At 43.0% G+C, this 12,251-nt stretch overlaps 1 protein-coding gene across 1 annotated transcript in view; it reads left to right on the top strand.

Annotated features, from left to right (window-relative positions):
• LOC108799318 (CUB and sushi domain-containing protein 1-like) overlaps window positions 1-12,251 on the top strand; it is a 59,001-nt gene that overhangs the window by 32,118 nt on the left and 14,632 nt on the right. The window contains exon 11 of the mRNA XM_018571174.1: window positions 589-676. Coding sequence (XP_018426676.1) covers window positions 589-676 — 88 coding nt within the window. The remainder of the gene's footprint in view (window positions 1-588; window positions 677-12,251) is intronic.

Here is a 12,251-nt window from a genome sequence, read left to right as displayed (position 1 = left end):
TTCCCTGCACATCAGGTATTTAAAGTAGAGAAAGCTTCACTTCACTAAAAATTAAAAGTATTTTGTTTAGTAAATCAATAGCTATTGAATATATTGCCTACACAGCAAATACATATTTATTTTATTTAATCTTTATTTCTATTTTATTCAGTTCTGAATTTCCACAGCACAAACATACACCAATCTCAACTTACTGTAAAGGATTGGTCAACTCTCCTCACATACACAGCATTGCTATTGGTCAAAAAAGCTGCCTTTCACAATAAAGGACCAAAAAGAAGGCTCATTATGTGGGCAGGGGGAGGGAACAATTGCAAGTCTTACAGGAAAAGTCTAACGGGTCTATTCACTAAGCTGCCGAGGGCAGCCGAGTGAACAAACGACCCCCCAAGTGAAGTGAGCCGAACACTGTTCGGCTATTCACTTCAGGCTGGTACAACTCCTATATTCAGCATGCAAATGTGTACCTGATGTAACTGAATAATGTGACTGTATCATAGATGTTTTTAGACAGCCAATGTAATGTCAAGCAGGTTAATAAACACAATGAAATAAATATTTTACTTTCATTCTATTTCACATATAAAGGTATCATCTGGAAAAGAAAAGAGTGTCTTTAAATATCAAGGTGATATACAATCCAAGAATTTTGGAAAGTTCATATTTCAAAGACAAGGTAAAATATGTCCTAACAAACCTTTATTGAAGCTCAAATTATAACCATACCAGTGTTTTTGCAAGCCTGTACATCCACTTAGAGCTGAACTCCAGGCAAATAAAAAATAAGCACCATTCATGCAGTTATGTATTTTTAAAAAAATCAAGCTCTGCTGCATGCACATGTACAGACAAGGAACATGTTGCCAAAAGTAGAGTACAGCAAAATGTCAGGTGACCTACCTGTCTGTGCTGTCTGGCAAGGCTGTGTAAATTCAGAATTTGCTGGACATAAACACAAATATTTTTGTAAGTAATACAGCTCCCATATACAGTATGTATGTAAACTGTACAAATACAGTATATTGTCTGTAGTTCAGCTTTAAGTCTTATGTTTATAACAGGAATGACTTATTATCCTAATCTGTGTATTGGGTGTCCATCGTATGTTAGTAGTGATCAAGCATTTTTGAAGGCAACATTATAAACATTACAGTTATGCATCGTAGTGTGATATTGCTAATCAACAGGAGCAAATCTTGTCTTTCTTCTTTCCAAAGCAAAATCTGACATCGCCACACTTAAACAGACAAACATTTACAGGGTTATTCACCAAGCTGCTGAATGCTGTTCGGCTATTCACTTCTGGCTTGTACGGCTTTTTTCAGCCGTACATCGGCTCTGTACGGCTGCCTTCAGGCAGCTGAACTTGCTCTGCGTGTTCAGCTGAGCCAAAGCGCAGAAGGACTTCGACTCAGCCGATCCAACATCTGTATCAGCTGTGCAGAAGCTCCAGCAGCTCACTCGCTGCCGTTCGCCCCTATTCACATAGGGGCCGAATGGCAGTGAGTGAATAGCTAATAGCCGAGGGCAGTGAATAGTACTACTACCTCCGTGGTACCGAGCAGAATAGAAAAAGGTGAAATTAGTGGGGAAGACAAGGTTACATTTAAAAAAAAACTTAAATAAAGAGTGAAATTAAAAAATAAATATAGATATTTTAAAAAGGAAAACATATAAAAAAACAAAAAACAATTGGGCAGAGCTAGCAGTGACAGCTAGCTCCACCCAACTGTTTCCTATTGGCTGGAACCTTCTAGAGTCTTCTAGCAGGTCCCGACCAATGAATAACACCTGGGCCAAGCCGGCTCAGTTCTTTAATGACAGATTAGTGTCCCTAGCTCATTTGGGGGCGCTGATCTGTCATTACAACTGGGCGGAGCGAGCCATGAGATCACATCTGGCTCCTCCCAGCTGTCATTTGCAGGGCGAATGGCCGGCCTTCGGCAGGCTGTTCACCACACTTTGGTTGTCATTTTATCTCAGTCGAGCCAAGGCATATGCGCCTTTGGCTGCTTACGGGCTAAAGTGACTAGCCCATACAGCAGTCCTTCGGTTCGATCACCCACGGTGTGTGATGTCATGAAAAAAAGGTTCTTAAAATCAATAGCATTTTTTTACTTTTTCATATGCAGTGCATGTGTCTGTATGCAGGAATAAAGTTAAACAATTTGAACCTACTACCTTTAAAACTAATTAAACTACATTTATATATTGTACATACAAAAACTATGGTTACTGAAAAATGCAGTTTTGTTACTGGAAAGGTCAACAAAAGGTTTGCTGGGAATTTAAAGGAAATCCCTGGATTGCTGTTAAATTTTTACTGTCAAATTTGTATTACAGGAAAGAGGCTAAAAATAACTTTTTCATTCATGCTAACAAACTCACTAGTGCCTTAGAGAAAGGAAAAAATAATAGAATGGGGTATATTACACTAGTGTAATCTTAAAACGTACATTCTGTAGTTAATTAGCTGTAGAACATAAGTGCCGCTACAACTCTAGTGAGAAATCAAAGAGTCCTTAATTATACATATATTAGCTATATTTTACAGTTGACTGAAACATCTCAAAGCATCTTACGGTTGTGAAACCAAAAATCACATTACCCAGAATGTTTTTATAATTTTAATATAAGGCATATATGCTATTGCTAATAACTTATGTTCAAGTGTTGACAAGCTTTTTCATGTACTGTATATTATGGCTTTGGACATTAAGCAAATATTACAAAAACATTTTTAAAATGAGTTAAGTAAGTACGTATTGCTAAATAATTATTTTCCTTAATCTCCAATTATTTAACTAATTTTAAATGCACAAAGCAATATAACAAGAAGCACTCTAGGGCTGATTTACAAAAACAGGAGACAAGCAAACTGGAGCAAAGGTAATCAGCTTTCCACAGCAGTTTGGTAGAGCTTCATTTTTTTTTTTCAAATTGACAATTTTTATTTTGAAGGTTGCATATAGAGAATACAAAACTTATGACATCATTTGAGGTATCAAGCTTAATCAACATTCAACCAAAGACCATTATACATACATAATTTCGTTGTGTCACTATAGCGTAGAAGACGGGATATTCCCCATCCGCCACCCTACCGTTCTGTATGCCATGGCTATATAGCAAATAAAGTTTCGTTCTGGCTTCTCTTGTCTAATCTGGGCTATCCGGCTTATACCTTTCAAATGTGGTGCATCAACAATTAACTAAACATCTTTATAACAATGCAAGAATATAGCAGAAAAAGAAGAAAGGAAGAGAAAGTGGGTGCAGGTAAGTAAGCGTCTTCCAGGACAACAGTCTGTATGTACATCATGAGCAACACATACCAGGGCTCCTCCCAAATCTTGGTCTCCTTGGTTCCTTATGTCTGGGTCAGTTTCCCCCCTCCATCTGGTCCTTTCAGACCTCTCAGTTCATGCTCACCTCATATGCATCCCACGGTCCCCACACCCCTTTATGGGCTTCAACCGTGTCATTTAGCCGTGCTGTCAGGTATTCCATCACCTGAACATCTTTAATTCTAGCAAAAAGATGCATTTTAGATGGGGGGAGTTTTCTTTTCCATTGCAGTGGTATGAGACAGCGGGCTGCCGTGAGGATATGCATGGTCAATTTCCTATTAGCTCTTGAGAGGTCAGGGAAAGGCAGTCCCAGAAGGTAGTGTATGGGAAGGTCCGAGAGTGACTGACCCACTATCTGTTCTAGGATGCGTTTGACCTCTCCCCAATAGGGTTGTATGCTACGGCATGCCCAGAATATGTGGAACAGGGTGCCTCTAGAACCGTCACATCTCCAGCAATTTGGGGATAGCTTTGGATTGAGCGTATGGAGAAAGTCTGGTGTGTGGTACCAGTGGTACATTGTTTTGTATTGATTTTCTCTATAGACCGAACAGATTGAGGACTTTGCTGCCATCCTCCATATTCTTTCCCATTGCTGGGGTGAGATTGTGGTTGCTAGAGCACTTTCCCATTTCCGCATATAGGGAAGGTTTACCTCTTCCTGCACTGGGTCTTCATTTAGTATGCTATATAAAAAAGAAATCACACCCTTAGAAGAGTGGGGCGCCAAACATTGAGTCTCAAATGGGGTGCGTGAGGGGAAGGACCGTGTTTTAGCAATTGACAAAGCAAAATGTTTAATCTGTAAATATGCGTATTGTGCACTGATAGGAAGGTCGTGTTTCTCCCTGAGTTGTTCAAAGGGCATTATCCTATTTGTGACCCTATCCAGTAGGTCCTTAAGGTGAAAGAGGCCCCTGGTTTGCCACATCTTTACCCAGTCCTTAGACACCCCTGCCGGTATTTTTGGATTCAGCAGAAAGGGAGTCAGTGGGGACCGAGCCGTCGTCAGCCCTTTGGCTAACTTAAACTTATTCCATATTTCCAGCGTAAGCCCTGTGGAGGAAAGCATGGCGCCCTTAGGTATTTGCACTGGATCAGCCCATAGTAGAGCATTGGGGTGGGTCGGTGCCAGCCAGAGGCCTTCTATTTTCACCCAGCTCGAAGGAGGATCAAACCTTGATAGAGCCGGCACCACTCTCAATTGGGCTGCATGGTAATATGTAATAAAGTGTGGCAGAGCCTGGCCTCCCTTTGTTGATGAAGCACATAGTATCTTTTGTGATACCCGATGTCGCTTCCCATCCCATATATATTTTAACACCTCTTTTTGAAAAGATCTTAAATCGGTGATTGGTATTCTAACTGGCAATGTTGTGAAATAATACAACAGTTTTGGTAACAATGTCATTATGACTGAAGTCAATCTACCCGTGAATGACAGTCTCAAGGATTTCCATCTCTGTAATTGTAAGCGTAGTGTTTGAAACATTGGTTTATAGTTGGTCGCGTAAAGCAAGCGTATACTTTTTGTAAGAAAAATTCCCAGGTATTTAATTTTATCGCTTTTCCAACTGGAGGGGAACATAGTTTGTAGGGAGATCAATTTAGCGGGGGATATATTCAATGGGAGGACTTCAGTTTTGCCTATGTTCAGTTTATAACCCGACACCATAGAATGACTATGAAGTTCCGATTGTAGCTTCGGCAGTGAACGTTGTGGGGGCGTCAAAGAAAGAATGACATCGTCTGCGAACAATGCTAGTTTAAATTGTTGTGTTCCTATCTGTATTCCCTCTATGTCTGGTGACTCACGAATCCGTGCAGCAAGGGGTTCAATACAGAGAGCATATAACAGTGGGGACAGCGGGCAACCCTGTCTAGTGCCATTGCGCATCTGGAACGGTGCGGAAGTCGCTGCTCTCAGTTTTATAGAGGCAGAGGGAGTTGAGTATATTGCGTGGATTGCTCGGGCGAAGGGGCCCCTGATTCCCATATGGGATAGCGTCGCATGTAAGAATGGCCAACTAAGCCTGTCAAAGGCTTTTTCGGCGTCTAAACTGATTAACAGCACCTCCTTTTTCTCTTTGTTTACAATGTCTATCAGGTCTACCAGTCTACGGGTGTTATCCCCTGCTTGGCGATTTAACACAAAGCCTACTTGATCGTTGTGTATGAGTGTTGGCAATAGTTGGGCTAGCCGATTAGCTAAAGTTTTTGTAAAGATTTTGAAGTCCGAATTGAGAAGGGCTATTGGTCTATAATTGGCACACAGTTTACCATCCTTATCCGGTTTGGGGAACAGCGTTATGTGAGAGGTTAGAAACGAGGTTGGTATTATCGCGCCTTTAAGAAAACCATTAAACATGTTCGTCATATGGGGGAGAAGGATTTCTGTGTATGTTTTATAGTACAAGTATGGGTATCCGTCTGGCCCTGGTGATTTGCCTGTGGGTAATGCTCGGATGACATTCCTAAGTTCGTCTTGCGTAATATCTATGTTTAAGGCTTCCAGTGCCACATTCGAAATTCTCAGCAGGTCACACCACGCTAAATAATCCCGCACGCAGTCGTCAAGTGGGCATCAAGTGGGGTAAAGGCAGTGTCTGTGAGATTGTAAAGTTCTGTATAATAATCCCTAAACACGTTAGCTAGAGTGTCCGGGTGATGTTGCATAGTGCCCCTTGCGTCTCTAATTGCCCTCAGCCCCCTTCCACTGGCTTCCTCTTGTAACTTACGGGCCAATATAGTGTGTGCCTTGTTGCCTCTTTCATAGTACCGTTGCCTTTAGTGAGTCATAGACATTTCGACCTTGTGAGACAACAAGTGTCGCAGACGCGTTCTAGTTTGGACTAGTTTTCGGAAGAGTGATTTGGAAGGTGTCAGGGCTAAATTTTGTTCTAGGGTGATTATCTCCCTCTTCAAACGAATTGTGGTGGCCAGTCTGTCTTTTTTTGATTTTTGATGCCAGTGCTATGCAATGACCTCGGATCATAGCTTTATGGGCCTCCCATAGTGTTGAAACTTGAGAGACTGTGCCATCATTTAGTTCGAAGTAGGAGCCAGTGGCCCTCATTATCTCTTGCCTAGAAATCTCATCTTTGAGCAAACTTTCATTTAGCCTCCAGTGACAGTTTTTGATCCTAGTGGGTTCCAAAGTCAGGGTCAGATCAATTGGTGCATGATCCGACCATGAAATCACTCCCACATCAGCCGATTTCAAATTTCTCAGGGCTGGAGTATTCACCAAGAAATAGTCTATTCTAGTGTATGTGTGGTGAACTGGGGAGTAGAATGTGTAGCGTTTCTCTGAGGGATGTAGTACTCGTCACGAATCCAATAAGGAATGCTTTCTTAACAGGCGACGGAAGTTTCGCGAGTTATATTCCGTGGCCTTTGGAGCCCCCTTTCCCAAAGATCCCATGTTGTCCATGACATTTGAGTATGGTAAGTTAAAATCACCCCCGATAAAAAGGAATGTGTGTTCTAAAGTGGCGATTTTATTAAAAGCTTGGGTGATAAAACGGACCTGTCCTGAATTTGGGGCGTATATGTTGCATAAGGTAGTCGGTACCCCCTGCCAGTCTCCATGTAGAATTATATACCTTCCCCCCTTGTCCGTAAGGACCAAGTTGGGTAGGAAAGAGCATGTATCTTTTAGTAAGATTACAACCCCTGCTTTTTTCTTTAAGTGGAATGTCGCGTATGCTCTAGGATATAGGGAGAGCAGAAACTTAAATGTATTTTGTGGGGTGAAGTGCGTCTCCTGCAAGAAGACAACATCTGGATTGACACTCTTAAGTTCCCTGTATGTGATATTGTGTTTAAAAGGGGAGTTCAGTCCCTTAACATTGAGGGAGAACATTTTAATATCTGTAGGAGCCATGGAGTCGGGTTAGGTGGGGTTGGCTGCTAATATGGAGGGCCAATGGGTATGTCCATCCCCTGAATGAAAGGTTCTGGGGGGTGGGTGAGGGAATACTACAATCTAATACTCTATCTCCTAATAGATTGTAACTTCAGAAAGAACCAGTTTTCTAGGCGTCCGGTCCCGGAACCGCTCTAGAAAAGTGCTAATGAGCTGCAGCCTAACAGCCATTATATGGAGATTCAGCAAGCCCTATGTCTCGAACCCCTTCGTATGGACCACGTTAGATAATTCCCTGAGCATGTGCTCCAGGTTTGCTCCACGAGGGGGTATAAGGGAATAAACTGTGTTCTGTTCTTCTCTCCGTAATGCAAGAGTGCGCCGACATAGGCAAGCGATGGGTGGTGGGTGTCTCTTGTCTCAGCGTGGTCTTCTGGGGGTTGAAGCTTCCCGGGGGTGTGGCGGTCTGTGAAATGGGTATTTCGTTTGCCCGGGGTGACCTTTTGCCAGGTAGGAGGTTCTTGCCCCAACTTGGGCAGTGGGTCCCAACCTGTCAGGACTGGACATCCGAGGCGTAGGTCAGCGCAGAAAGCTGGTAAGTCCTCAGGAACCCTTAGAGTCGAGTTTTTCCCGTCCCTTCGTGCTGTGAGGCTAAATGGATATCCCCAGCGGTATGGAATGTTATTGTCCCATAACAGTGTTAACAGTGGCTGCAGTAGACGTCTTTGCTGCAACGTATACCATGAGAGGTCCTGATATATCTGAAGAGGGGCTCCCTCAAAGTCAATATTTGGCATATTGCGAGCTTTCCGCAGTTTTCCCTCTTTTACCTGGAAATAGTGGATTCTGCAAATAACATCCCTCAGAGTAGAGCACGAGCCTCTCGGACGCAGTGCTCTGTGTGCACGATCCAACTCTATGTTTTGCGACACTGGGGCCCCAAGCACTTTATTGAACAATATTTGCAGTTTGGACTGGAGGTCTTCCGGTCCGTCTGTTTCCGGTAGTCCTTTAATTCTCAAGTTATTACGTCTACCTCTGTTATCAAGGTCTTCCACTCTACGTTGTAGTTCCCGAATCTCAATGGAATGGTCGACATATTGAGATTGTATCATTTGTACCTCTTTTTTCGTTGTCTGGAGATCCTCGTCTACATCTGTCACCTGTTGGGCCAGTTGTCGAAAGTCTTTACGGAGAGATTGTATTTCTGTTTGACAGGTCGTCCTGACTTCCTGTATTAGGAGCCTGAAATCCTTCTTTGTGGGGATGTGTTTAATATAATCCCTCCAGGAAGAGTACTCCACATCATCTGCTTCTGATGAAGAGTGGATATCTGCCAGTTTCTCCTCTTGGCGTGAATCATAAGGCTATGGAAAATCCTGGTTTTGGGCTGTTTGTAATGGCACATTCTGTATAGGTGCATGTATTGGAACTGCCGCCAGGTGGCGCTGTGGCGTTGGGAGTGAAGTACGAGTTTCGTCCGATGAATCTGGATTTGGGCGCTGATTGGCTGGGGAGCACTGGCTACTCGAGCCCCCGGCTTTTCGGCTCGGTTGCGGCCTAGGTGTGTTGCCAGATACATAGGCCCCTGATTGTGGGGATGTGAGCAAAGGGGTGCCCGGGAGCGGTACCGGGTCATCCGGGCTTCGGGGGACATCTTCTACCTCCCCTCCTGCGTGCTCAAGCAAGGGCTGTCGTCTGGCCCCAATATGGGTAGGGGAAGGCCTCACTGCGTCTCTCCCCTCCTCTCCCCCTGCACTCACACCATCCTCCGAGCCTCCCGCCGAATCTCGGCAGCCCGATGGAGACCCAGTCTGCGGTGACATCGGGGTTCCGGACGATCCTGACGAGGAAGACCCTGATAGGTCTGAGCCCTCTCGTCCCGGCTGTGTGTGTGCCGCGTCGTTCAGCCCTCCTCGAGGTGAGGCCGGCGGCGCCATCCCGCGAGGCATAGACTCCTGCGGCTCACTCGGGTCAAAAAACGACTTGATAATTTTGGCCGGTTTTTGCTTTTGTGTCTGCTGAGACTTGGCTGATCTGCGGGGGCCAAATTTGCCCATGTCGGCTGCTGTATGTGGCTGTTAGGCTGTCTATTTAGACGGTCCCGGTCGGAGCCCTCTGATAATGCGGCTGGTCCAGGCGGCCATCAAACCACACCCCCAAGAGCTTCATTTTTTAAAGTAAGCAAGTAATATGATTGGTTGACATTGGTGTATACAATTTAAAGAGAGTCTATTCACGAAGCTGCCGAAGGATCTGGCCGTAGCTTCGGCCGATCCTTCGGCTAGCTTCGGCTCCAGGACCCCTTCGGTTCAGTAGAACCAAAGGGGTGCTGTACGGGCTATTCACAATAGCCCGTACAGCTCCCGATCATGGCCGAGGGCAGCCGAGTGAATAACCGTTGCTGTGTCTTTTTTTTCTTTATTCTGAGACGATCGATGTCAGAATAGAAAACATTTTCCCATTGAAAAGCATTGGGACATTACTAGACATCGGACGAATTTTCGGAAATTCGGACATTCAAGTGTATCCGAATTCCGAATTACAGACATAACGAATGCAAACGAATTCGAATTTTCATTTCCGAAATTCGGTAGCGGTAGTTCGAACATTCGTTTCGTTTTCTGTTCCTATTCGTTTCTTATCTTCGTGAATAGACCCCTGAGTGTTTGAGGAGGCTTCTCTTGCACCTCGTGTCTTGTGGCCTTTGAGGATGGTGACAGAGGCCAGGCAGACACTGAGTGACACGAGTGCTCAGGGAAACCCAGAAATCGAGGTCACAGCAAGCCGAGGTCAAGCCAGGAGGTCAGATGAAGTACCAAAGGGGGAAGGCAGAAGAATAATCCAGTAAACGTTCCGAGGTCAAAAGGCAGGCAGCAATCAAGGAAGGTCGATGAGGCAGAAAACAGGTCAAAATCCAGGAAACGGTGATATTCAGGTCAAGGCAGGAATCAGGATACAAACAGGAGCTGATAAGACAATCCAGCAACTACTGAGCATGTGCCCCGGGTTTAAATAGGGAAGTGAGCTAATCAACCCCATCACTTCCGGTGCGCCCTTTGGCGTGCTTTTCCGCGCCATAGACGTGTCACTTCCGATGCGCCATACGGTGCGTCTTTCTGTGGGGAAGATGTGCAATGTGCATGCGTGAGCGTGTCCTTGGCGCATGCGTGGAGTGGGTCTTTGGCGCATGCGTGGAGCGGGTCTTTTGCTAACTGTGTGTGTGTGTGTGTATATATATACATACATACATATATACATACATACATACACACACACAGACATACATACATATACACACACATATATATATATATATATATGTACTTTTTGATGAGTAAAATAGAATTTTAGATTCAGGGGGGAGTTTCTTTGACCCAGGAAACTGGCCTGGCTGTTTTGTGTTTTCCTGCTGTGAACCAACTTTTATCATTAACATTGTTTTTTACTTTATTTGGCCGCTATTGGTGTCATCTCTACTTCTGCTCTAAATCTAATTTAGACACATGTACGTCATAAAGCTGCTCATATACCTGTCGTTTATGGAATAAATCAGTAAAGAAGAACATAGTGAATGTGCACATTTCACTCACTTCCAGACTTTTATACAGCTGATATTGCAGTTTAAAGTCTGAATCCTTAATCTTTCTGCACTTCTGCCCTTCACTGTATGCTGCATAAACTGTAGTTAGAGGAGTATGGTGGCCTGTCTCATAAGTGGCCAGAACCAGGTGCTAAATAGTACCAGAAAGTGAACAGTTTAATAAATCTAGCAGTGTATCGCAATCCACTTTCTCTGTTTGGAATTCGCTACAAACAGTTGACAAAAGTCCTCCCAGGACTGGCTTCCAGGTATTAGCTGAATGGCAAAACCTTGCTGAAAGAAGAACAGTGAAGAGGGCCATTATCTGCAGACTGGAATTTTTGCTTACAGATTCTGCAAAATACTCACCATTTGATGTTCAAGGATTAAACATATCTCTTGGTCACACAATTTTTTTTGGTTGTAGTCATTTTAAATAGAATAGCTTAAATTAATCTGGTAACAGGGCCAAAAATGGTTTAATGAAAATGACGTATTCCAATTAAAATCAAATAAATATAATATTGTGCTCTGGGCAACTTGTTTTGATATACTTGACTTCTTCTCAAGGAGATTTTTTTCCAAAGTTTACTTATGACAATATAATTTACTTGTCCTTTTATAAATAAACCTTATGCTTGAATATACATTATTCCTTTTCTTTTTTCTTACTAAATGGTAGGAATATCTAAATTGTATGGCCGTAGTTACAGTAAGCTAAGGTCTACAGCAAATAACAATACTTAAAGATGAAATCCAAACAACCAAATAGTTTTTCTGATTCTTCCCTAAATGTCTTAATTTCTTACATACATTTTTTTGATGACACCATTAGTAGCTATATCATTGTTTTATTCACTACTAGTTTGTGAGAGACCCTGCAAATCATAAATCCTAATGCAGTGTGCAATTGTATTACTGGCTTCACTGACATGTATGGGTTATAGGACCAGCCTAAGTTGTTTTCTTGCAAACTACCTCTAAAAATGTTTTCCACATAGCCATGTATGAACAAACAGGGAAGAGTATGAAGGGTGAATGAATAACTCCTGTGACTCATTTATGTATGTGTGTGTAATGGGAACTGGAGCTATCTAGCAAATAAAATAAAAGCAATAAACAGGTGACAAGTGAAGTGCAAGTTTTTTTACATTTTTGGAAAAGTAAAAAAAAAATGAAGTTCCTGAAAGCTACTAACAAATGGGCTGGTTGTTCTTCAGTTGGAAGTCTGTGAGAATACAGACTTCCCACCAGTCTATTTTAAGCTCATATGGCTTTGGGCATTTTTTGGAAGTGACTAATGTGGAGTGGACAAAAAAGCTACCCCAATAAATGCTGTGCTTGATGTAAAAACATCTGTGCATAGTTATATGCAACTTAATTACCATCTCCTACCCTGTGCGCCTTATAAATTCACTATAGCACAAGTAAAGCCAATAAAAATATACAG

The sequence above is a fragment of the Nanorana parkeri genome, unplaced genomic scaffold, assembly GCF_000935625.1.
Source record: "Nanorana parkeri isolate BGI_ZX_2015 unplaced genomic scaffold, ASM93562v1 scaffold1691, whole genome shotgun sequence".
NCBI classification, from domain to species: domain Eukaryota; kingdom Metazoa; phylum Chordata; class Amphibia; order Anura; family Dicroglossidae; genus Nanorana; species Nanorana parkeri.
This window is presented reverse-complemented; position numbering and strand designations above follow the sequence as displayed.